This window comes from Protopterus annectens, chromosome 9.part0, assembly GCF_019279795.1.
Source record: "Protopterus annectens isolate FY-2018-M chromosome 9.part0, PAN1.0, whole genome shotgun sequence".
NCBI lineage: Eukaryota > Metazoa > Chordata > Ceratodontiformes > Protopteridae > Protopterus > Protopterus annectens.
The window spans coordinates 1,742,379,396-1,742,404,306 of record NC_056743.1 but is presented as its reverse complement, the minus strand read 5'-3'; the positions used below and the strand labels follow the sequence as shown (position 1 = coordinate 1,742,404,306).

At 44.4% G+C, this 24,911-nt stretch overlaps 1 protein-coding gene across 1 annotated transcript in view; it reads left to right on the top strand.

The window, feature by feature from the left end:
- The window catches only part of LOC122810775 (transcription activator BRG1-like), a 1,556,036-nt gene that overhangs the window by 1,116,490 nt on the left and 414,635 nt on the right, over positions 1-24,911 (top strand). Inside the window, exon 20 of the mRNA XM_044082336.1 lies at positions 11,527-11,628. Coding sequence (XP_043938271.1) covers positions 11,527-11,628 — 102 coding nt within the window. The remainder of the gene's footprint in view (positions 1-11,526; positions 11,629-24,911) is intronic.

Genomic DNA, 24,911 nt, shown 5'->3' with positions numbered 1-24,911 from the left:
AAATGCTCCACACCGAAGTATATCCCTCATTGGTAAGATCAGACCATAAATTAATCTCACTGGAAATCCACATCCCCCACCCCCTGCACAAAAGACCACAGTGAAGAACTTCTCAAAAGCCAACTTCACACTTCTTAAGACTGAAATGGTATCCTTCAAGGTCCCTGGGCCAGTGGAAACCACAACCCACACTGCTGAATCCTTTGCAAATGCCTTCTACGGGCACCTTCAAGAATGCATGGATCATGCAATCCCAAATAAAACCAAGACCCATTCCCTCAAAGGCAGGCGGTCTGGTGGACCCCAGCCATAAACAAACTTTACAACAGAAGGAGGAAGCTACTACATGACAGAGCAAAATCCCTAAATGGGAAGGCATCTCTGATCAGTACTAGCAAAAACTACGATCACTCATAAAATCATCCAAGGCCAACTTTGAAAGAAAAATCGCAAAAGACACAAAAGACAATCACAAGGCCTTCTTTAGCTATGTTAGAAACCTGGGTGGAAACTCCCAGATATGCTCAGAGTTAGTCCAAAATGACAATAAATACACTGAACCCACTGACATTGCCAACATTCTGGCAGATAGGTTCAGTGCAAATTTCTCCCCCCTCCCCAAAAGGAGAAATAACTATCCCAGCAGAGTGTAGCCTCCCTAACATCTCAGATGCCCAGGTGAGAGCCGCCTCTCTAAAGCTAAAACACAGCATCAATGGGACCGGACGGTGTCCCGGCTGTGTGCTGCATGAACTCCAAGAGGAACTAAACCCAAACATAAGGCTGCTGTTTAATCTTAGCCTTACTACAGGATATACCCAAAGAGTGGCGTACGGCAACAGTGGTCCCACTTCACAAAGGCGGTGCTTCTACGGACCCTGGAAATTACCGCCCCATAAGCTTGACGAGCCTGGTCTGCAAAGCTATGGAGAGGATCATTATGGAACTCATAAACAAAGACATTGGGGACCTACAAACATTGGATCCTACCCAATTTGGCTTTGTCAAGGGCAGATCCTGCCTTTTGAACTTGGTTGACTTTTTTGAAACCGTCACTAAGGCCATTGATGAAGGTAAGGCAGTTCACACAGCCTACCTTGACCTTGCAAAAGCCTTTGACACAATACCACACTCGGGCATCATAGACAAACTCACCAGCTTAAATGTAAACCCATATGTCACGAGATGGGTTTGCAAACTGGCTCAAGGACAGAACCCACATGGTCAGAGTTGCTGGAGCTGTGTCAGACTCTAAGCCAGTCACAAGCGGAGTCCCACAGGGCTCAGTCCTGGGACCCCTCTTGTTTGGCATTTATTTTTCCTAGGTACAGGCAAACATAGGAGGATTGTGGCTGACAAAGTTCGCAGATGACTGCAAACTGGGCGTCATAATTGATACTCCAGCGGACACTAACATCCTTCAGAGAGGACTCATAGAAACGGATAGTTGGTGCCAGAGCCATGGCCATAAGCTTAACGCCAAAAAATGTATAGTCATACCCTTTGGGAAAAACAAGGTACCCACAAATTACCACATAGGTGGTAATCCATTAAGTACGGAAGAGGTAATCAGGAACCTAGGGACTCAGGTTGACAGTAACCTCCCATTTGACACTCACATTGCCAAAGTGGTTAGGAAGACCACCTATATTGCCCACCTTATCATGAAGGGTTTCACATCTAGATCAAGAGAGGTCATTGTTTCCCTGTACTCATCTCTTATTAGGCCAATGATTGAGTACAATGCCCCATTTGGGATGCATCTTACCCGACACCTGCAGCAGTTGGAAAGACCCCAAAAGTTCCTCACTAAGAGGATAAAGGGTCTTAAACATATGTCATATGCTGCCCGACTGAAAAAACTCCAGCTCTTTTCAGTCGCATACCGCCTACTCAGAGGTGACCTGTGCCTAACGTACAAGGCCATGTCCAATCCTGAATTAATGGACATGCTCCACCTCAAAAAATCCAAATCCATCAGAGCCATGAGAGCAAGAGACTTAAACCTCAACACAGAAATAAATAGGATGTGCTGGAGGGACAGATTCATAACCCAGAGGCTCCCTACACTCTGGAACAGAATCCCAATCCATGTTAGGCAGAGCCCCTCACTGACTCTATTCAAGAGAAGTCTTGACGAGTGGATGGGAGATTGTAGGTTTACCCCGGGGGTCATCTCTGTGTCACTACTAGACAGAGGCACAGTAAACTAAACCCTAAATGGGCATAGTATTCTCATCCTAAGGGGTGGTGAAAGCCACACACACTCTGGCTAGGCTTATAAATGCCCTAGGGCAGATAGCCTAGTATGAACCTATGAACCTGTATTTAGAGGACTACGACGTATGTGGTAGTTCACAGGTGCTTTGTTTTTTCCAAAGGGGATGACTATGCACTTTTTGGCATTTAGCTTGAACCCATGAATTTGACACCAGGTGTCTGTCTCAATGAGACCCTTCTGGAGGCTGTCTGTATCAGCCGGAAAGTCAATTATGACCCCCATTTTGCAGTAGTCTGCAAACTTGGTCAGCCATAGTCCTGTGCTTGCCTGTACCTCTGAGAAGTGTATACCGAACAGGAGGGGTCCCAGGACAGAGCCCTGGGGGACGCCACTTATAACCGGTTTAGAGTCGGACCTAGAGCTTGCAACTCTCACCGTGTGGGTTCTATCCGTGAGACAATTGGCAACCCATCTCATGACGTAGGGGTTTATGTTCAGGCTGGTGAGCTTGTCTATAATACCAGAATGGGGAATGGTGTTGAAAGCCTTTGCGAGGTCTAGGTAGGCTGTGTGGACCTCCTTCCCCTCATCTAAAGCCTTGGTAACTGTCTCAAAGAAGTCCACCAGGTTTAGGAGGCATGATCTACCCTTAAAGCCAAACTGGGTAGGGTCCAATGTTTGGAGGTTCCCAATGTCTCTGTTAATGAGTTCCATGATGATGCGTTCCATAGCCTTGCAGACCAGGCTAGTCAGGCTTGTAGGGCGATAGTTCCCGGGGTCCATTGTGGCTCCACCTTTGTGGAGCGGGATAACTGTTGCTGTGCGCCACTCTATGGTTACGTAGCCTGTAGAGAGGCTGAGTTTGAACAGTGTGTTTAGGTGAGGGGTTAGTTTGTTTTGGAGTTCGTGTAAGACACAGCCTGGGACCCCGTCCAGTCCCATTGAAGCTGTGCTTTTGGCTTTGGATAGGGCTGTTTTAACATGTGTGTCAGTGATTGCCGGGCCTCTACATTCTTCTGGTATGGTTATGGGCCCTTTAGGGGGTGAGAGGGGGGTGAAGATTGCACTAAACATGTCTTCAAGAATGTTGGCAATATCAGTTGGTTCTGTGTATTTTGTGCCATTCTGCACCAACTTTCAGCAGATTTGAGTTTCCACTTAGGTTCTTGACATAGCTAAAGAATGCTTTGTGGCCATCTTTGAAGTCCCTGGCAATTTTTCTTTCGAAGCTAGACTTGGATGATTTTATGAGGGATCGCAGTTTCTTGCTGATACTGATCAGGGTTGTTTCCTTCTTGGGATTTTACTCTTTTCTGTACTAGTTTCCTCCTATTGTATAGCTTGTTTATGGCAGAGGTCCACCAGGCTGGTTTCCTTTTCTTGGAGGAGTGAGTCTTAGTTTTGCTTGGGATAGCACGATCCTTGCATTCCTTCAGGTGCTCATAGAGTGCCTTTGTAAGGGATATTCAGCAGCTTAGGTTCATAGGTAGGTACTAGGCTATCTGCCTGAAGGCATTTATAAGCCTAGCCAGAATGTGTTGGCTTTTGCCGCCCCCTTAGATTAGTTCACTGTGCCTCTGTCCAGCACAGCCACTGAAGTGATACCAGAGGTAAACTTTGTTTCCCGTCCACTCGTCAAGGTTTCTTTTGAAGAGTGTTAGCGAGAAGCTCTGCCTAATGTAGATTGGGATCTTGTTCCAAAGCATGGGAAGTCTCTGGGACAGGAATCTATCCCTCCAGCACCTCCTATTTATTGTTGTGGTGAGGTTTAGATCCCTAGAGCGTGTGGCTCAAGGGGATAAGGTTTTCTTTAGGTGGAGCATGTCCATCAATTCTGGGTTGGACATGGCCTTGTATGTCAGGCAGAGATCATCTCTGAGTAGGCGGTATGCAACTGAGTACAGCTGGAGTTTCTTCAGTCGAGCTGCATAGGGCATCTGTTTGAGGCCAGTGATCCTCTTGGTGAGGTACTTCTGTGGTCTTTCCAGCTGTTGCAGATGACTTGTAAGGTACATCCCAAATGGGGCATTGTACTCTATGATGGGTCTGATAAGTGATGAGTAGAGGGGCACAATGACCTCTTTTGATCTGGATGCAAACCCTTTTGTGATTAGGTGGGCCACATAGAAGGATTTTCTAACCACTTTGGCAATGTGATTACCAAAGGTGAGATTACTATCTACTTGGGTCCCCAGATCCCCTATTACGTCTTCCGTATTTAGGGGACTAACACCTATGTGGTAGTTTGTGGGTACTTTGTTGTTTTCCCAAAGGGGATGACTATGCACTTTTTGGCATTTAGCTTGAGGCCGTGATTTTGACACCAGGTATCCGTCTCAGTGAGACCCTTTTTGAGGATGTCTGTGTCAGCCGGAGAGTCAATTATAGCCCCTAGTTTGCAGTCGTCTGCAAACTTTGTCAGCCATAGTCCTCCTGTGCTTGCCTGTACCTCTGAGAAGTATATGCCGAACAGGAGGGGTCCTAGGACTGAGTCCTGGGGGACGCCACTTGTAACCAGTTTAGAGTCGGACCTAGCTCCCGCAACTCTCCATGTGGGTTCTGTCCATGAGTCAGTTGGCAACCCGTCTTGTGACGTAGCGGTTTATGTTCAGGCTGGTGAGCTTGTCTGTAATACTAGAATGGGGAATGGTGTCGAAGGCCTTGGCGAGGTCTAGATAGGCTGTGTGAACCACCTTTCCCTCGTCTATAACCTTGGTAACTGTCTCAAAGAAGTCCACCAGGTTTAGGAGGCATGATCTGTCCTTAACAAAGCCGAACTGGGTAGGGTCCAGTGTTTGTATGTTCCCAATGTCTGTTAATGAGTTCCGTGATGATGCGCTCAATAGCCTTGCAGACCAAGCTAGTCAGGCTTCTAAGGCGATAGTTCTCGGGGTCTGTTGTGGCTACACCTTTGTGGACCGGAATAACCGTTGCTGTGCGCAACTCTATGGGTACGTAGCCTGTGGAGAGGCTGAGTTCGAACAGTGTGTTTAGGTGAGGGGTTAGTTCGTCTTGGAGCTCGTGTAGGACGCAGCCTGGGACACCGTCCAGTCCCATTGATGTTGTGTTTTTGGCTTTGGAGAGGGCTATTTTAACCAGAGTGTCTGTGATTTCAGGGACTCTACATTCTTCTGGTATGGTTATGGGCCTTTTTGGAGGTGAAATTTGTGCTGAACCTGTCTGCAGGATGTTGGCGATATCTGTCAGTTCAGTATATTTTGTGCCATTCTGCACTAACTCCGAGCAGATCTGAGCATTGCCACTTAGATTCTTGACATAGCTAAAGAATGCCTTGTGGTTATCTTTGGAGTCCTTGGCAATTTTTCTTTCAAAGCTCGCCTTGGATGATTTTATGAGGGATTGTAGTTTCTTGCTGATACTGATCAGGGATGTCTTTCCTTCTTGGGATTTTACTCTTTTCTGTACTAGTTTCCTCCTGCTATTGTATAGCTTGTTTATGGCAGGAGTCCCCCAGACTGGTTTCCTTTTCTTGGAGGAGTGAGTCTTGGTTTTGCTTGGGATGGCACGATCCATGCATTCTTGTAGGTGCCCGTAGAATGCATTAGTAAAGGATTCTGCAGTTTGGACAGAGTTATCCTTCAGCATGGGGGCTTTGAAACTTTCCACCTCAGTTTTAAGTAACGTGAAGTTTGCTTTTGAAAAGTTTTTCACTGTGGTTTTCTTGTCCGGGGGTGGGGGCAGAATGTGGATATCCAAAGTGATTTGTTTATGGTCAGATCTAACCAGCGAGGGGTTGACCTCCGGTGTGGAACACCGGTCGCCCATGTTGGTGATGACCAGGTCCAATATGTTGTCACCTCTGGTGGGAGTGTTGATCAGTTGAACCAGGGTGTTTGAGTTTATAAATTCTAGGAAATGTTGGGCAAGGGAGTTAGTACTTGAGTAGTTCTCCCAGTTAATGTTTGTGTAATTGAAATCCCCCAATATTAGGGAGCTTGGTATGACCTTTATGTTTCTCAGTGTTTCCAGAAACGCGGAGTGGGGGTCCTGGGACATGTTGGGTGATCTGTAGCAAGCTGCAATTTGAATTGCAGTGTTACCCGTTGTTAGTTGCACGTGGATGATCTCTGAAGCATCGTGCTGTGCCACTAACCTGGAGGTGTGGGTATCCTTGATGAATATGGATGTGCCCCCACATTTTGTATTTCAGTTTGGGTTCTGTGGCCAAAATGTATGGTACGAGTTGTATCCTGGTAGTGCTGGGGTGTTCTCTGGAGCCTTAAACCAGGTTTCTGTTACTGCACAGATGTCTATGCTCTTCATACTGAGGAGTGCCTCCAGTGCATGCATTTTGAGGTTTAGACTTCTGGCATTGAGTAGCATTACCCTTAGTTTTTGGTTACTTGTGTTATTTACGGTGGTGGGTTTGTCTTTTGAGCCTTGCCTAAAAAAGTCACTATGGGGGGGGGTAAAAGCCTTGGCCAGTATTCGAAAGCCTAAGGGTGACAGGTGCAAGCCATCTCTTACGAAGCAATGTGGCTTGTCTAGCATGTCATCCCAGGCGGACAGATACTGGATCCCTTTTGAATGACACCAGAAACTTAGCCAATTGTTGAAATTGATCATTTTTTCTTTATACTCTGGCATCATTCTTGGTGAGGGCAGGATGCTATTCAGGGACAGGGTCATACCGGTCTGGGCTATGTGATCGGAGAGCTCTTCCATGTCTCTCTTCATGTAGTCCAGCGAGGTACGTCTCAGGCCATTCACACAAACATGGACAATGACAGAGTCGTATTTGTACTTGTTCTGGAGGGACCCAAGTACTACTTATGTGGCAAATCCTGGCACCCAACAGGCGGCTAACTGTAACCTTCTCCCTGTCCAGCCTAGTTGGTGGGACATCAGTGTGCCTGACTATAGAGTCGCCAATTACTAGTGTGTTGGGTGTGTTATTTTGCCTTAAGGGCTGTGATTGCGTGGCACAATGATTGTGAAGTATGTGTTTCATGGTTTGTGATGGGGTGTGGAGTGTCCTTGGGTGTCTGCTTTGGAGGTCTCTGTTTCTTTTGCAGATTTTTATTTAGAGCCTCCGAGTATGTTTTTGTGTATTTATGTATGTTATTTGCCGGTGTTGGTTTAGTGGGTCTTTGTGAGACTGGTGGTGTCATGCCGGTATTTTCCTTCTCCTCTTGACTGTCAGTTCCAGTCTTGGGTTGAGAGAGCTTTGCCTCCAGTTTGGCTGTGTAAATGCATCTCTCGCATATGTTAGTGTCTGTTGGTAGGAGGAGAGGGTTGTCTGTGTACATGAGGCAGTTGTAACCTTGCCTCAAAATGTCCAGATTCACCAGTTGTACTGGAGAGTACACCTGAAACTGACCTTTGGACATGCCCGAATAGGTAAAGTGAGCTGTTTTACTGATTGGCTGGTAGCGACGAATAGAGAACCTTGTCCTTCTGGACAGTATAGGGGGATCTAGTGCTAGGGTTAATTTAGTGCTTGCTATGAGTTTTGAGCAAGTGCTGGGCTGTGAAATGAATGGTTTGAGTGCTTAAGTTGAAAGTTTGTCTAGTTCCAAGGGAAAATTTGAAGAGTAGACTTCGTGGAGCCAGGAATACTTTAACGCTAGCTAACCGCGCAAATGCGGTTTTTATAGCAGGGAAATGAAAGAGAAATTAGCCCAAAATGGCCAATAAACTACTAACTTCTAGGCTGAAACCACTCCTCCAGGGACAGATAGGCTGCTCAAAGCTCCCCTCTCTCACAGGTGAACAGAGAAACTTCCTTCTATCCATGTAAGGTATGGGCAACACAGAAATTTGTAACACAGCCCTGAATTCAGCAATAACCTGAAAACTGGACTGTACTAGTTCAGAAAGGCAGGAAACAAGTATATATATATTTTTTCAGAAAGTAAAGCAGATGCAATAAAAAAAACGTTAAATGCACAGAAATGGCTATTGCACTTTAGTGTGTAACCTACAACAGTTAAACAGATTAAACACAAAAATGACTTAGTTCAAGTGCAGGCAGCAAATAAGCACAATATGTAGCAGAAACAAGCTTTTTAAATGACAGAAACGCTAAAAAATTGGCGTTTCAGGCGGAATTAGTTGAAGACAGCAAGAAAATGCAGAAAAATGATACTTAATCACTCCAAATTCTCTCTTGTCTCTGCTGCTATAGAACTCTGCATGACACCTGGCAGGCACTTGCTGAGCTGAATACAAGCGCAAAAAATGTGCAAATGCGGCTTTTATAGCAGGGAAATGAGAGAGAGAGAAATTAGCCCAAAATGGCCAATAAACTACTAACTTCTGGACTAGAATAAACAAGGCACACAAATTTCAGAAAGAAACAGTTCAAATAAGCAGGCACAATAAGCCTGTAACCAGAAATTCCCAGCGCAAAAGGCCAGAATCTAGCCTGTCCTCCCACAAGAGTGCAGACCACAAACCTTAATGTAAAATAACTGGCCTGAAGCCCAAGTGCTTAAACTGGAACTAAAGCCATTTTAGAACAACAGACACTGAGCCTTCGGTCAGAATTCCCAACTTAGAAGGATGTAAGCTACCTGTCCTGCCACAACAGTGCAGTCCACAAACCTTCTTAATGTAAAACAACTGGTCTGAAGCCCAAGTGCTTAAACTAAAAGGCTTAGAATAACAGTTACAATTTAATCAGGCCACTACCAAGCAGTAATAACTGCAGCAAAATAATACAATTGAGTACTTTTAAGAAGAAGCACAAGCAAAATAAGGTAATAAAATGGGAAAAAGCACAATTACAGTAAAAGCAGATGAATAAAGTGCAGATTTTTCTTTTTATAACAATAGAAAATGAGCAAACTGATTTAAACAAATTACCCAATTAACCAGTAAGATGCTGACCGGTTCGACTCTCAGCTAGAGCGTCTTCTGCGTGGAGACATGCGTGAATGGGCATACCTTCGTTGAAGGTTGTGCGTTAGGGCTGGCAACTCAGCACATAAAAATCAACTGCCAATCATTAGCAGACCGGAGTTCCGCTGTGGCGAGCCCTAACCAGGAAAAGCCGAAAGACACAACAACAACCCAGTTAACCAGTAAAAAACCCCTCAAAACTCAGCCATGTTCCAGCAGTCTTCAGTCAGACAAGTTCTAACCTCACACTCCTGCCACTGGGGGGTGCAGGGGAACCTTCTCCAAAAAAGATGGCCTGGATTAGTGCTCAAGTTATACAAACAAAGCTAAATTCAGCAGGCCTGAATCTAGTCTATGCTACAGCAGGCAAGGCACACCAATATCAGAAAGGCAGTTCAAATAAGCAGGCACAGTAAGCCTTTGGCCAGAAATTCCCAGCTCAGGAGGGCAGAATCTAGCCTCTCCTCCCTCAAGAGTGCAGACCACAAACCTTCTTAATGTAAAATAACTGTCCTGGAGCCCAAGTGGTTAAACCAGAACTAATACACTTGTAGAATAACAGACACTGAGCCTTCAGTCAGTAATTCCCAACTTAGAAGGATGTAAGCTACCTGTCCTGCCACAACAGTGCAGACCACAAACCTTCTTAATGTAAAACAACTGGTCTGAAGCCCAAGTGCAATAACCAAAAGACTTAGAATAACAGTTAAAGTTTAATCAGGCTACTACCAAGCAGAAATAAATGCAGCAGATAAAACACAATTGAGTAGTTTTAAGAAGAAGCAAAAGCAAAATAAGGTAATAAAGTAGGAAGAAACACAAATACAGTAAAAGCAGATAATGTGCAATTTTTTTATATAACAATAGAAAACAAGCAAATTGATTTAAACAAATTACCCAATTAACCAGTAAAAAACCTCAGAACTGAGCCCTGTTTCAGCAAGCAGTCTTCAATCAGACAAGTTCAGGGCCTAAGTGGATATGCCTATGCAAATGTTCTCTCTCTATTAGGCAGGATGAGCTAATGAGACTAGACTAGGATAGAGCTGGGATAGGGCTGAATCGATGGAAATGGTAGGAGTGTCTGAAATCAAAATATGATCTCACTGTACTCTTGTTGAGTGAGGAAATGAGATGGGCCCAGGAGGAGCGTTCAAACAAATTTACAGGAGGGGCGGTCAATTCCAAAGTCACCAAAATTAATACCACAACAAGAACAGAGAGGGTGGGTGGGGAAAACTAACTGCAGACACAGAGATAGCTCTCAATTTTCAGTGAACAAATAAATAAGCAGATAAATGCAGTACTGTTTTTTAACACAATATTCAATGTAACAATAAAACAGAAAAATGAAATTCAGTGCTATCTTATAACACTGCAGGTTTGTACTTATCTCGACTTGTAATAAAGTTGATGTAGATATGTAAAAGCTAACCAAACAGCTCAAGTAAGCAACTATTCTCAGTTTTGTATTGCAAAGCTTAGACTACATTTTTGAAACAGTGCACTTGGCAAATAGATTTAAGGTCCTTATAAACAGTGTGCATCTGCCAATGTCAGAGTGGGGGGTACATCTGATTAGATGCTTGAAGAAACTGGGATGGATACGAGGGGAAATGAAACGCTTTAATTATGCTGGAAATCCCTGACAGTGTCTGTAGGATATGACTAGAATATATAAAACTAATAGAATCCAGGGATGAAAAAATATTTACACTTAATTTGTATGAGTGCTACAGTAGCAAGTCAGGGTACTGCCCTGTCATATTAGCACAGGGCCAGTCTCCCACAGCAAATAATACTAGTTCCCCATACTTTTTTGTAGGCTTGCATTATTTTGCCTGAGCATTTAAATGTGTTTGTAATGCGAGAGCAGGAAGTACTGGAGGAGGGAAACCTCCATTCTGTAATGCAGTTGTTTTCTCTTGTGGCCATAATTCCCTTTAATTCATTCACTTGTTAATATGTTCTGCTACTTATCATAGTTAAGTCACACTAGCATTTGCCAGTAACAGGCAGAGCTAATGTAGAGCTCTGCAGCAGTTATCATTGGCTAAGAAATTTTGACATTAAATGTAGTCTTAATGTGATGATTTAAAGGCTGTGTTCATATGCTTCCTCATACATCATGGCTGTATAGAATAAAAAGGCAAAACTTTTAGTTTGGCACATTGTTTGTTTCTCATTTAGCATGATCCCAGTTTGAATTTATACATATCGTCTAAAAATAGAACTCTGCTGGATCCAGAAGTTTTGGTTTTTTTTGTGTGATCTTCAAGGTTATGAGAAGATCTTGTGATCTGCAGTGTGTTACTGGGTGAAAAGTGCGTTGGGGAAGACAGGAAAATGTTTACTGTTTTAATGTGGTTTCTGCCCTTAGCTACACCGATGTCCTTCAAACTGCTACACAACCACTACTTTGATTTCCATTTTTTCTTAAGGAACGAATCCGTAATCACAAGTATCGCAGTCTGAATGACCTAGAAAGAGATGTCATGCTTCTGTGTCAGAATGCCCAAACCTTCAACTTGGAGGGGTCCTTGGTAAGTGATTTCAAGGCTGCATGCTTCCATTGTAGTAGATTAGTCCTAATGTTCTCCATTTTTTATGCTATTGAAACATCCATGGTATTTACGTAGTGGAGCTCTGAATTTTCAGTAGTATGCTCTTCAGTGCAAGTAGCTGGTAAATTGTATGGAAGAGCCTTTATATCGTGGCAATAGTCAATTCTAGCATATGTGTTTTATATAGTGTAAAGAAAAGTGTGCAGATGAATAGATGGTTTCATTAAAGTGTGGAGGGGGAAGTGCTGCCTTAAATTGTGACTGGTTGCTGCTGTTGTCTTAAGGACTTTTTCAATACTCAGGAGGTGTTTGCCATTATCCAAATAAAGGATTGAAAACAAATTACTTCTGTGATGTCATATGATAATGGCTGTATACTCTATTTCATGTGTGATCAAGTGTGAGAATGCCTCATAAAATATCTTTGCAGAAATGACTAGTTTATCCTGTAGTTATCAAATTCTCCATTTTCTCCATTTAATTAGACTTTGCTTGTAGCTGTTTGTTCTTTGCAGTTTAGCAGCTAATTCCAGTCTGAATAAAAAAAATGCTAGTTTATTGAGGAAATATTAAAAAAATAACAGCTTATTATGTTCTAGTGTCAAATTTATCTTTAAACATTTCCATTTCACTTGACATTTGTTTTTTACAATAATTTAATAATCCAGTTTACAAAATTTAATTTAAATATTAATTAGGTTAAATGGTTTATTTCCAATAAGTTATTCTTATCTGAAGCTTGATATCTTAGCATTCACAGTCAGGGCATACTCCGAGGAACTCATGCAGTCTGCTAAACAGGAAATTAAGGGCAGAAAAAGCAAAATTTCAACTTACAGTGGATATAAAATGTTTACACACCCCTGTTAAAATGCCAAGTTTTTGTGATATAAAAAAACGAGACCATAAATCATTTCAAAACTTTTCCCACCTTTAATATGACCTATAACCTGTACAATTCAATTGAAAAACAAATCTGTTAGGGGGAAAATATAAAAAATAAAAAACGTACAAAACACTGGTTGCATAAGTCTGCACATCCTTAAACTAATGCTTTGTTGTGTGTGCACACCCTTAAACTAATAATTTGAAGCACCTTTTGATTTAATTACAGCATTCAGTCTTCTTTGGTAGGAGTCTACCAGCTAGGCACATCATGATGTGGCAGTATTTGCCCCACTCTTCCTTGCAAAAGTGCTCCAAATCTAGCAGATTGCAAGGGCATCTGTTGTGCATAGCCCTCTTCAGGTCACCCCACAGATTGTCTATTGGATTTAGGTCTGGGCTCTGGCTGGGCATTCCAAAACTTTAATTTTCTTCTGGAGAAGCCATTCTTTTGTTGATTTGGATGTATGCTTTGGGGTTGTTGTGTTGAAAGGTGAAATCCCTCTTCATCTTCAGCTTTCTAGCAAATGCCTGAAGGATTTGGGCCAAAAGTGACTTATTTGGAACTGTTCATAATTCCTTCCACCTTGACTAATGCCCCAGTTCCAGCTGAAGAAAAGCAACCCCGAAGCAAGATAGTGCCACCACCATGTTTCACCGTGGGGATGGTGTTCTTTTGGTGATGCAGAGTTTTGTTTTTGCGCCAAGTGTACCTTTTGGAATTGTGGCCAAAAAGTTCAACCTTGGTCTCATCAGACCATGACACATTTTCCCACATGCTTTTGGGAGACTTGATGGATTGTTTTGCAAATTTTAGCCGGGCCTGGATGTTTTTCTGTGTAAGAAAAATCGTCCGTCTTGCAACCCGACACCATAGTCCAGACATATGGAGAATACGGGAGATTGTTGTCACATGTAGTACATAACCAGTACTTTCCAGAAATTCCTGCAGCTCCTTCAGTGTTGCTGTAGGTCTCTTGACAGCCTCCCTGACCAGTTTTCATCTAGTCTTTTCATCAATTTTGGAGGGACATACAGTTCTTTGCAACGTCACTGTTCTACTATATTTTCTCCACTTTTTGATGACACTTCACTGTGTTCCATGGTATATGCAATGCTGTGGAATTTTTTTTTGCACCCTCCTCCTGACTGATACCTTTCAACAATGAGATCCCTTTGATCCTTTGTAAGCGCTCTGCGAGCCATGGCTTTTGCTGTAGCAGGCAACTGAGTAAATGTCAGGAATATCCTACTAGGTCATCTGAACTTTATTTGGGGTTAATTATAGTCTCTCTAATTGATCGCAGGTGTGTACCCATGAAGACTGAATGCTGTAATTAAATCAAAAGGTGATTCAACAAATTTAGTAGTTTAAGGGTGTGCAAACACACACAACAAAGTATTAGTTTGAGTGTGCACACTTATGCAACCAACCAGCGAATTGTAAGTTTATTTTTTCCCCCAACAGATTTTTTTTGTTTTTCAATTTTACCAGGCTATAATTCATACCACACCTTTCAGCCACCTAACTTTGACCGAAGCACTAAAGGCGGAGGCGTGTCCATATTCATTAAGGATATTTACACCTCCAGGCTAGTTGCTCAGCATAATGCATCTGAGATTATCCAAGTGAAACTAACTCTGGGCAAGACCGCAATGCAAATTGTAGCTTGCTACAGATCCCCCACCATGCCCCAGGATTCCCACTCCTCATTTCTTGATACACTGAAAAATATTAGGGTACAACCTAACACCCTAATAATGGGCGATTTCAACTACCCCACCATTAACTGGGAAAACTATTCATGTACCAACTCTTGTACTCAACGTTTTCCGGAATTCATAAATTCCAATACGTTGGATCAACTTATCCACACCTCCACTAGGGGCAGCGATATCCTAGACCTGGTCATTACCAACATGGGCAACCAGTGTTCCACACCAGAGGTCAATTCCTCGTTGGTCAGATCCGACCACAAGCAAATCACCCTAGACACCCACATCCCAGCCCCACCCCCACCCCCATTAGGGACACACCCATAAAAAATGTCTCCAAAGCCAGCTTCACGCTTCTTAACACAGAAGTGGCAAACTTCACGACACCTGGAAACAATTATTCCTCTAATTCCCTGCCTACAAAAGGAGTTTCTTTGGTGGGCAGAGACATGTCACCAAAACAAGGGACTGTCATTTACTCTACCCCTGCCACCCAAACTCTAACCACAGACGCATCAGACTATGCTTGGGGGGCCCACCTGGCAGGGCGATGCATTCAGGGCAAATGGAGCCCAAACCAAAAGCATCTACATATCAACCAGAAAGAAATGCTAGCTGGTCAGAAATCTCTGACAGCCTTCAAGGACTTGCTTCGTCCAGGACGACAACTGATAAAGACTGACAACACCACAATTATGTGGTACATAAACAAGCAGGGGGGTACCCATTCCTACCCCCTTTGCAGACTAGCCATGGCCTTGTGGAACACAGCCTTGACTTACCAAATACATCTTCAAGCTCAATTCCTGCCAGGATAGCAAAACACTCTATTGTCTCAGCAGAACTATCAAATTCTGCACACTCAGCTCCAAACTCTGAATCTTGCAGCATGGCTAATCAACTAATTTTACCAACTACATCTCTCAGTAAACCTGTGATGGATATCATTTTGGAAGCCAGAAGGCCTAGTACTAGAAAATCTTATGCTGATAAATGGGAAGAGATTCTGTGCTTGGAACCAAGCTCAAGGAATAAGACACTGCAAAGCCCAATATTCCTCAGATTTTACAATACTTAACTGAGATGCTTGACAAGGGCCTATCTTTTTCTTCAATAAAAATCCATGCCTCTGCCATCTCGGCTCATTATAACACAGAGCCTCCCCTATTTTCTCATCCCCTGCTAAAACAGTACCTCAGAGGGGCCAAAAATTTAAGGCCTCCCAGGAGAGCACCAGCTCCTGCATGGGACCTCAATTTTGTGCTGGAAAAACTCACCCTGCCTCCTTTTGAGCCAGCAGCTACTGGTTTTGCCACTGCAGTCTTGCAGGGCCTTATAGCTGGTTCTAATGCTATCTAAATTCCTTCTCCCATCCTTAGCTTTGGGAATCTACCCAAATGTAATGACAGCAACAGTGAAACACGAAGAACATAGTACAGTTGTGTACACTTACCATAAATGTAGATGTTCGAGTGTATTCACTGTTGCAGTCCGGATTACCCACCCGCCAGCCCCCTTTCTGATTAAAATGGCATTGGCTGCATGTTTTATACCCCTGATGTCATGGAAGAGGAGACAGCAACCGACGCAGGACCCAAGACTTTGTTATTCAGGCCGACTGAGTGCAACCTGCCAGCAGATTACCCCAAACGTAATGACTGCAACAGTGAATGCACTCGAACATCTACATTTATGTTAAGTGTACACAACTATACTTTTTATTGTTTTTCCACTTTTGTAATATGTTTATTGTTCTAATTTAAGATGTCCGTTGACTCTGTGATCATGTAATTTAGTGTTTAAGTTGGCCTCCATTTTATTTCATTCTAATGAAGTCCTGACTTTGGAATGAAGGCAGTCTGTAAAATACATATCAGTTCACTTTTGGTTACTGCTCCATTTATTTTACAAGGTTTTATTTTTGGTTTAGTGTATTGTATGTTGGTTATCTGGTGGTGTCAGTATTTTATTTTTGGTTTAGCGTGTTGTATGTTGGTTATGAGGTGGTGTAAGTATCTGATCTGATGATAACCATGTCACTATTCCTCACTCTTGGGTCGGAGCCAATGGACTTTGGATGCAAGCCGGCAACTTTACAGACAGCTGCTAGGCTCGAGCTCCTCCCACTCCTATGATCCCTTGCTGCCCTCTAAGCCCCTCGGATCTCATTTGTCACAATCAGCAACAGACATAATGGGATAAGTAGTGTTGTTTTTCAAATTTCTTCTTTTATAGAATTTCTCTTCATGTTTAGGTAGTGTGTTATTGTTAAGAGTTCTCTTCTGTAGCAGTAGTTTAGTCCTTTCCCTCCCATTTTATACCCAAGCTGTGTAGTTCCGTTTTGGCACCCTTTTTCCAGTAGCAGTCGCTATAGTCTTTATAGAGTAGTCCCTTTTTTCTGTAGTTCTTTTTGGTGTAGTTTGTGTTTACTGTAGGTAGTTTAATCCGGCTGTGTTTTCTGGTATTGACCTCTGCTTGATTCTCTGGTCTCAAGTTAACGTGTCCCTTTGGCTTAGTCTAATTTTTTTCCATTATGTCCGACAAGCCTGTCAGTTTTAAACTGTGCCACTCATGCGGTCGGAAGATGCCTGTTTCAGATTCGCACGGGAGTGACTTTGGTCGCCGACCACCTGGAGTTTGAATGTGACATTTATGCTGCATTCAACCCCAGTGCTTTGGTTGAGTGCCGAAACAAACCCCTTTTGAAAGGGTTGGCTGAGGGGGTCCCTTAGCTCAGTCCCCTGCCAAGTCTGGACCCCTCTGAGTACAAAAGGAAGACCACATTCCTGCCTCTGGGGTCCTCATCCTCAAAAAAGATGAGGCTGTTGGACCCTAGTGCCTCAGATCAGACTCTAGCCTTGACCCTGATAGATCTTATGCCATCGGATCCTAAGATCCACAACTACCTCAGATCCGGGGCTTCTGCTCTGAGGCCCTCTGATCCAAGATCACTGGAATACACTCTCGGATCCAAAGTCTCGGGCCTGAGGCCATCAGATCCAGTTGGATCTGATTTCCTCTGATCCGAGTGATGTGGGATCCAAGCTCTCTGGTTCTACCTTGCCATTGGATCCGAGGGGGTCAGATCTGGGATCAGTGTTGGATCCCAGTATTGTTATTGAGAATTTCCCCTCAGGCTCTGGCATGGCATGGTCCCCTTCTGCCTCTAAGCATAGATTTGGTTCTTTAGAGGGGAAGTTCATGGGATCTAGGTACCCATCCCCAGCTAGGTCCTCTGCCTGCTCTAGTTCCTCTAGGAGTTTACTCCCTTCCGCTATGGACAGGATGGTGAGGTCCTTTCTCAAGGCTCAGATTGAGTTGGGGCTTCGTTTTTCCCCTGCCCATTTGGCTAGGGGGCCATTTCCTACCCCCTCGTTGACTACTTGTCCAACCAGGTTGGTTTCTGAATTTCTGGCCCTAGATCGCAGGAGGCGGGAGACTGGGATCTCTGGGGACCATTCTGTCCCTGACCTTTCTCAGTCCCTGACTGCTTCTGCTTGGCCTCTCCCTAGGCAAATGGAGTCCTGGGTCCGAGCGGTCACCCCAAAGTCCTTGGGTGGGGGGTTCTGGACCCGTTTTTGTTTTGGACCGGTCCCTTCCCTTTGGTACTTCAGTCCTCTACAGCGCAGGGCTAGTACTATCTGGAGGCCTGGAGGTTCTGGCCTGCTCTTGTCTTTCTCCCCAGGTGGACCTTCCGTCTGGGAGTGCGGACAGGGCATCATCCAGTCCTTTGGCTTTCCGGGTCGTAGAGGGGACCTTTTCCTCCCAGAAAGTTTCCTCCCTGGCCTTCCAGGGACCATCCCAGTCTCTCCAAGCAGACCCCACTTGTCCTGTTCCAAGTCACACCTCTCAAGCTAGCCTTCAGGTGGGAGTTGCCCCACTCAGGGGTCCCCCTGTCTTCAGAGTCTTCCCTCAAGCCACCCCTGGAGGGGGTTCCTCGGAAGTGGTCATTTAATAGGAGACACTTGAGTGCCCTGCTGAGTAGCTTGAAAATATACAGACCTCAATGAAAGGGGATGGGTCCCTCAGATCTCCACCCATGGATGTCTTCTTTGGGGACATCTTGGAATCTTTAAGCTTAAGGGCAGTTGGTCTTCCCTCCCCTTCATCCAAGGAGTCCATCTTTCTGAAAGCTTTCTGGACGGCACCATCTACCTTCTGTGATCCCCCCCCTGCAGATGAACTTGCAGACCTTATTGCCAGCAGGACATTGAATGAGCTGGATACTGTGGAGCTGGTTTCTAAATGTGCGGAGAAGCTTCTCAGTCCTCCTCCTGACTAGCAGTTTTGTTTGAAAGGTGTGCCAGTTGATGCAGTCGTGGTAGTGTCTGCCACCGAGAAGGAGCTGGCAGAACAGAGCACATCTGTCCATCCCCCCAACCGTCAGTCCCGGACAATTGACAGCCATGAAAAGTGGGTTTTCATCTCAGCTACATTGTCTGTGGGCACTTAATTACCTGGCACATTTCACCCGACTGCAAAAGGACCTGGTCAAGGAGCTTACCACAACCCTTTCTGAAGTACTGCCTGCTGGGAACTAAGTAAGAGGTCACCCAAGCTATCCACACTTTATTCCCTGGCAAATTCATCCATGAGGCTGATTGCTAATGGTACGGAGGGGACCTCTTGAGTGGCCGACACAGGCATCGTTGTTTGGCGTCATGCCAGGGAATTGTTATGGCTAGGCTTGTATAGGCCCTAGGGCCAATAGCCTAGTACCAGTCTATGAACTTATGCCTTGCTGCGCCTTTGTGGATTTGCAGAGTCCTTTAAGGTGTCTTTCACCAACGCCCCCTTCAGTGGTTCTACTCTGTTTGGCCCTTCAGTCAGAGACACTTACCCGCAGCAAGCCTGAAGGCAAGACCCTGTTGGCTGTAGGAATCGGGTTTTCCACCCCTCGATGCTCCTTTTCCAAGATGCAGCGAAGGGCCAGGAAAATGTAGTTTTGCAAGTCGCAGTCTGCCTTCCATGATGCTCAGGATGAGCTCGGTTTACTATTGAAATGTCGAACGGCACTACATCGACTGTACTATAGTCGAACACGGAAGTTCGAAAATAGTAATGTCGACAAAAAAACAATCTAGGAATGGTTTTAACATGGGTCGAGGTAGGTGTTCAGTATTATTCAGAACTACAAACATCTCCCCTACCTCGACCCATGTTAAAACACAGTCCTAGATTGTTTTTTTGTCGTCGACATTACTATTTTCGAACTTCCGTGGTCGACTATAGTACAGTCGATGTAGTGCCGTTTGACATTTCAATAGTAAACCATGAGCTCTCCTCTAGAGGTCCGGGAGAGAGGTTTCAACAGCAGACACCACCCCAGGGGCAGACGGGGTCTGCAAAGTCAGGGCTCCAGGGAACCCTTCTGTGAAAAGCATTCCTGAAGTTCTCCCTATCTTGCCCTGGAGGCAGTCAGAAGTAGTTTGTCTTTGCACCCATAGGCCTGGGCAAGTAGTACAAAATATCATTTGGTGCTGAACATCATTTCCAGGGGTTATTCTATTCCATTTTCTCAGTCTTCTCCTCCAGTCAGGAGATACCTCCCTAATGCACCACCCCATCAGACGGAGCTAGCTCAGGAAGAAGTGCTCAAACTTCTTCAAAAGAGAGCCAGCCAAGAGTCCCCCCCCCCCCCCCCCCCAGGGCAACGAGAATGTGGAATCTACTCACGCTTCTTTTTGGTGCCAAAGACAACTGGTGACCTTGCAATCAGTCCTGGACCTCGGAAATCTCATTCTCAGTCAAGAAGTCCAAGTTCCAGATGGTCAGTGTTCAATCCATCGTGCCTCTGTTGCACAAGGACAATTGGATATGCTCCATGGATCTCCAGGACGTGTGCTGTCACACAAAATTAAACGGGCATTGCAGGAGACATCTCCGCTTTAGAGTAGGGGCCAGTCGCTACCAGTTTAGGACCCTGCCCTTTGGTCTCACCACAGCCCCTTTGGGTGTTCAAGTGCATTGCAGTGGTCTCAGCTCACCTGAGACTGCAGGGATTCCAGGTGTTTCCATACCTTGGCAGTTGGCTCCTCACAGCTTTCACAAAGCGTCATCTGGCCACTGCCTCTCAGTACCTACTCCAACTTTTCGACCAGTTAAGGGCTTCAGTGAATCTCTCCAAATCGAATGTGATTCCATCCCAAAATCTGGAATTCATCGGTATCCAGTTAGACTGTGTCAGAGATTGCAGAGCTCCCGATCCGCTGGGTACACCTCATCAGATCTCGTGTTCAATGTCTTCTCTATCTGTTTTATCCCGAGGCCCATCTTATTCTCAGGGCCTTAGGGTCCACGTCTGTGGAAGTCTTTCTGGTGCCATTAGCCGGGTTCTACAGTAGACTCTAATGGTTGAGTGGTCTTCCCTGTCTCATCCGATGATGACTCCAGTCGTCTCACCCCAGTGTGCAGGAGTCGACTCCTTTGGTGGATCCAGTCTCTTGACATGCAGGCAGACCATTCTCTCTTCCTTCCCCCAGTGATATAGTGACCTCTGATGCTTCACTGTTGGGGTGGAGGTAGAGCATTACCAGGGAGAGACGGTCCAAGGCACTTGGTCCTCTGAGGAGACTAAACTGCACATAAATGTACTTAAGATGAGCAGTCCTCACATTGCAAGCTTTTCAGGACTGCCTCCCTCTGGGTGCCATTGCACTTCACACAGCATGGATGTTGTGTGGTACATCAGCAAACAAGGGGGCATACGTTCGTATCAGGTTTTGTCACAAGGCCATGAGAGTATGGGAATGGGCAGTGTCCTTGGGATGCTTTCTCATTGTAATGCATATTCCCGGAGAGTCTAACATGCTGGCAGATACTCAGCAGGGCAGTACTGAATCCTCTCGTATGGTCCTTGAATCCTTCAGTGGTGAAAGAAATCTTCCTTTCCTGGGGTCAGCAGAGCTGTGATCTGTTTTTCTCCTCTCAACCACAAATGTAGCCGGTATTTTGACGGGATTCCCCCAGACGGGAAGTCTCCCCAGGGACGCTCTTGTCCACGATTGGCCTCCAGGTCTCCTTTATACCTATCCTCTTATACCTCTCATTCCCAGAGTACTGCAGAAGGCTTGCAGCTTCAAGGCCACCTTGATCCTCATTGCCCCCTTTTGGCCTTGGCAGGTGTGGTTCCCCCTTCTTTGGTCTCATTTGAAGTACCCCCTTGGGTACTAGATCCCATTCCTGATCTAATTTGACATCCCATGCAACATCTGATTCCCATCCTGCAGATGCTTCATCTGACTGCATGGTTTGTCAACTTCCAGTAATCCTAAATCGGCCCAGGCTACCTTCTCCCATTAAGAACATTTTCCTGACCTCTCAGAAGGCTTCCACTAGAAAGATATATTCCAGTAAGTGGAAAAGGTTTTCTATTTGTTCTAAGCAGTGCAGTCTCAATCTAGCTTCACCTCCTATTTCATATATATTGCTGCTCTTGTCCTTGCATTTTCAGGACGGAGCTAGCTTCTCAACAGTCAAATTGCAGTTGGCAGTTGTTTCCAGCTTCCGTGTTTCCAAGGAACTTACTTTCTCCTCTCACTTGGGTAAAGCATTTTAAAAGGGATTTTTCTGCTCCGACCTACTGTCAAGGATCCTTCCCCTCCTTGGGACCTTTCCTTTCTGTTGCAATCTCACACAGAGGCCATTTGAGCCTGCTGCAATATGTGATACATTTTTGTCATGGAAGACTGCTTTCCTAGTAGCCATAACTTCAGCTAAAAGAATTTCGGAATTGCAGGCTTTCTATTAAACTACATTTCATGTTTTTTCATAAAGACAGGTAGCCCTTAGAACTAACCCTTTGTTCATGCCTAAAGTTGCCACAGAAGCAAATCTGAACCAGTCAATCCATTTGCCAATATTCTTTCCAAGTTTTGCTAATAGAGGAATATCTCTTGCATACATTAGATGTGCACAGACAATTACATTTCTGCTTAGACAGAACAGAGTTTCCGCAGGTCTGACAAGCTGTTTGTGGCATTTTCTCTTAACAGGAAGAGTCAGGTGGTGTCCAAAATAACTATCTCCTGTTTTATTTTGATGTGCATTTCTTTTGCTTATTCATCCAAAGGCTTATCTTTACCAAGTCCAGTTAGAGCTCATTCCAATAGGTCAATGGCTGTCAGCTGCCTATCTTGCCCTTTCATTCCATAGATGACATTTGTGTGGCAGCCACCTGGTCATTTCCTCATACTTTCATTAGCCACTATAAACTTGACATTGTTTCCAAGAACAGAGGCTTCCTTCGGCTCCACAGTTCTTCGGCATTCCCTTCAATGAGTCCACTCAGGATTCAAGGTAACTGGGGACTCTGACCCAAGAGCGAGGAATAGTGACATGGATAACATCAGATAGTTATGTACTTACCATAACCTGGCATCTGTGTTATCCTATGTCACTATTCATTATCCTTCCCTCTGTCCCCCGTCCTGTAGGATCTAGAGGATGTAGGAGATGTTCCTGTCTGGTAGTCAAGGTCTTCATTAGCTGTTTTCTAGCTTAGGGCAAACTCGATCTGAGAGATTAGAGGGCAGCAAGGGATCATGGGAGTGGGAGCAGCTCCAGTCTAGAAGCTGTCTAAAAGTTGCTGGCATGGATCCAAAGTCTGATCCAAGAGTGATGAATAGTGACATGGGATAACACAGATACCAAATTATGATAAGTACACGACTCTCTTTTTTGGTATCGCATATTTTATACAAAATGAGCACAAGGTTTATTCATAAATGGTTTTGTACTTGCAGTCACTTAAGTAGATCTATATCATTTAACCTGGCTTAGTGATCCAAGAGAGAGAGCCCTGAATGTGAACCAGGAGACAGGGATTCAGTTAGTCTTGGAACTGGAGGAGCCAGGCAGTGAGAGGGAGGAGTTGAAGGGATGTGTAGCATGCTCACCTCTCCCTTGAGGGTGGGAAGGGTTGTACATATACTTGGAAGCACACTGCGTTGGTGTGATTTTCAAGGTGAAGAGGGAGGAGGAACCACTTGTCAAGCTTTGGGGGTGGGGCAGGACTGCTTGGACGGAACACCTCTTGTAAAAGAGAGGGGTTGTCCTCCAAAATCAGACCATTGTATGCCCCTACCAGCCTCTTTGTGGGTTGTGTGTGGTGGTATAGAGCTGTATAGTTTAACTTAAGCTCATGTCACCCCCAGTAGCTGTCTGAATGACTACTCGTCATGGTCAACCCTTTCCCCTGCAATGAGGAACAAGTGGCCCAGTTGACCAGGAAGGGGGGGATGATGATCAAAAGACATAATCATCAAAAATGAGGAAAAACAGATCACTTCATTTGTTAATTTTTGAATACTGAATACCATAATGGTTAACTTCAGCAGTGGTATTCTCTGGTAGTAATGACCGGTTCAACAGTGTGGGATTTTTGAGTAAACAATTTGTGACTAGGTAAAGCATTTAGTTTTGTCCAGTTTATCATATCATTGTACAACACAATGAAATATAGAATGTCCATTTTAATTGTACTGTGCAGTAATTCCTAAAAGCCAAAACAGATGCATCAAATCCATTTGGAGAGTCGCGCTAAAGCCAGTTGATTATTTTTCCCCAAAGATAATCCTTTAAGAACCGTATGGGGTTTTTTTTATCCTTTTTTAGTTTCCATGCTGCCTACCAGACATTAGCCTTTCCTGTCAGCTCAATTTTTGCAGCAGCTAATCTTGGGAGACTGGCATCCAGGCAGCTCTCAAGGCGTCCTGGATTTGCTGTTTTTGGCTGTAGCACAGCCTCTGGTGGCTGACACATACTCTTACAAATTCAAAGACTTGCAGTGCCATCTTGTGTAGCCTTCACAAAGGCTACCACAAGACCATTGCTCAACAGAGCCAGGTGCACATTTTTGGCCCATACAATGCGTACCATGCTTGTCTGTCTGTAGTAGGTGCTGGCATTTAGGTAGGCTAAGCTGCCCCTTCCTCATGATGGGTGAGCCATCACTGACCATTCAGTCCTACCCTCCCTCATCAGCTCCTCCATTTCCCAGATTGCTAGTCAGTCTTGCATCACAGTTAGGATTTTATCTGTTTACCCTCTAGAACCAATGTCAGTATCACTGTTTATGTAGCAAACTACATTAGTTTCCAGAAGAACATAAATGCAGGTGAATAACTTTAATATTTTGTTTTCTGTATCTTTTTAGTAAGGTAACACTGTAAGCTTCTTAAATGTAGTATGTGTTGTGAAGGTGTCAATTAAGCGTAATTTATTTTGACTTTCATAATTTTTATTCAGTATGGTATTGTTCAAACTGCTTTTCTCTGAATTTCATTTAATACTGCATAATTTGATCACAGCTTTATCTATGAGAGGATTTTAAATGTTTTGAGGTGGTTACATTTTAATGTTTTTCTGATGAAGATGAATTCATAATATATATTACCTTCCCAGTATCCCATTTATGTTATACTTCATAGCTGAAAATATTGCCAGAACTCTCTCTGATGTCGATTACAAAACTCTGTCTGTCTTAAAAGACTTCATTTCTAGATGTTCATTTAGATGTCTGTTGCAGTAGTCTTGATTACTGGGACTTGAACTGCACTGCCCCTGTATGTCCAACTTAACTTCTAGAACTCAGAAGCCTTCCTCCTCAATGTAGTAGATGCACTCTTCCTGGGATATTAGAGCACTTCCAGTACAACTGT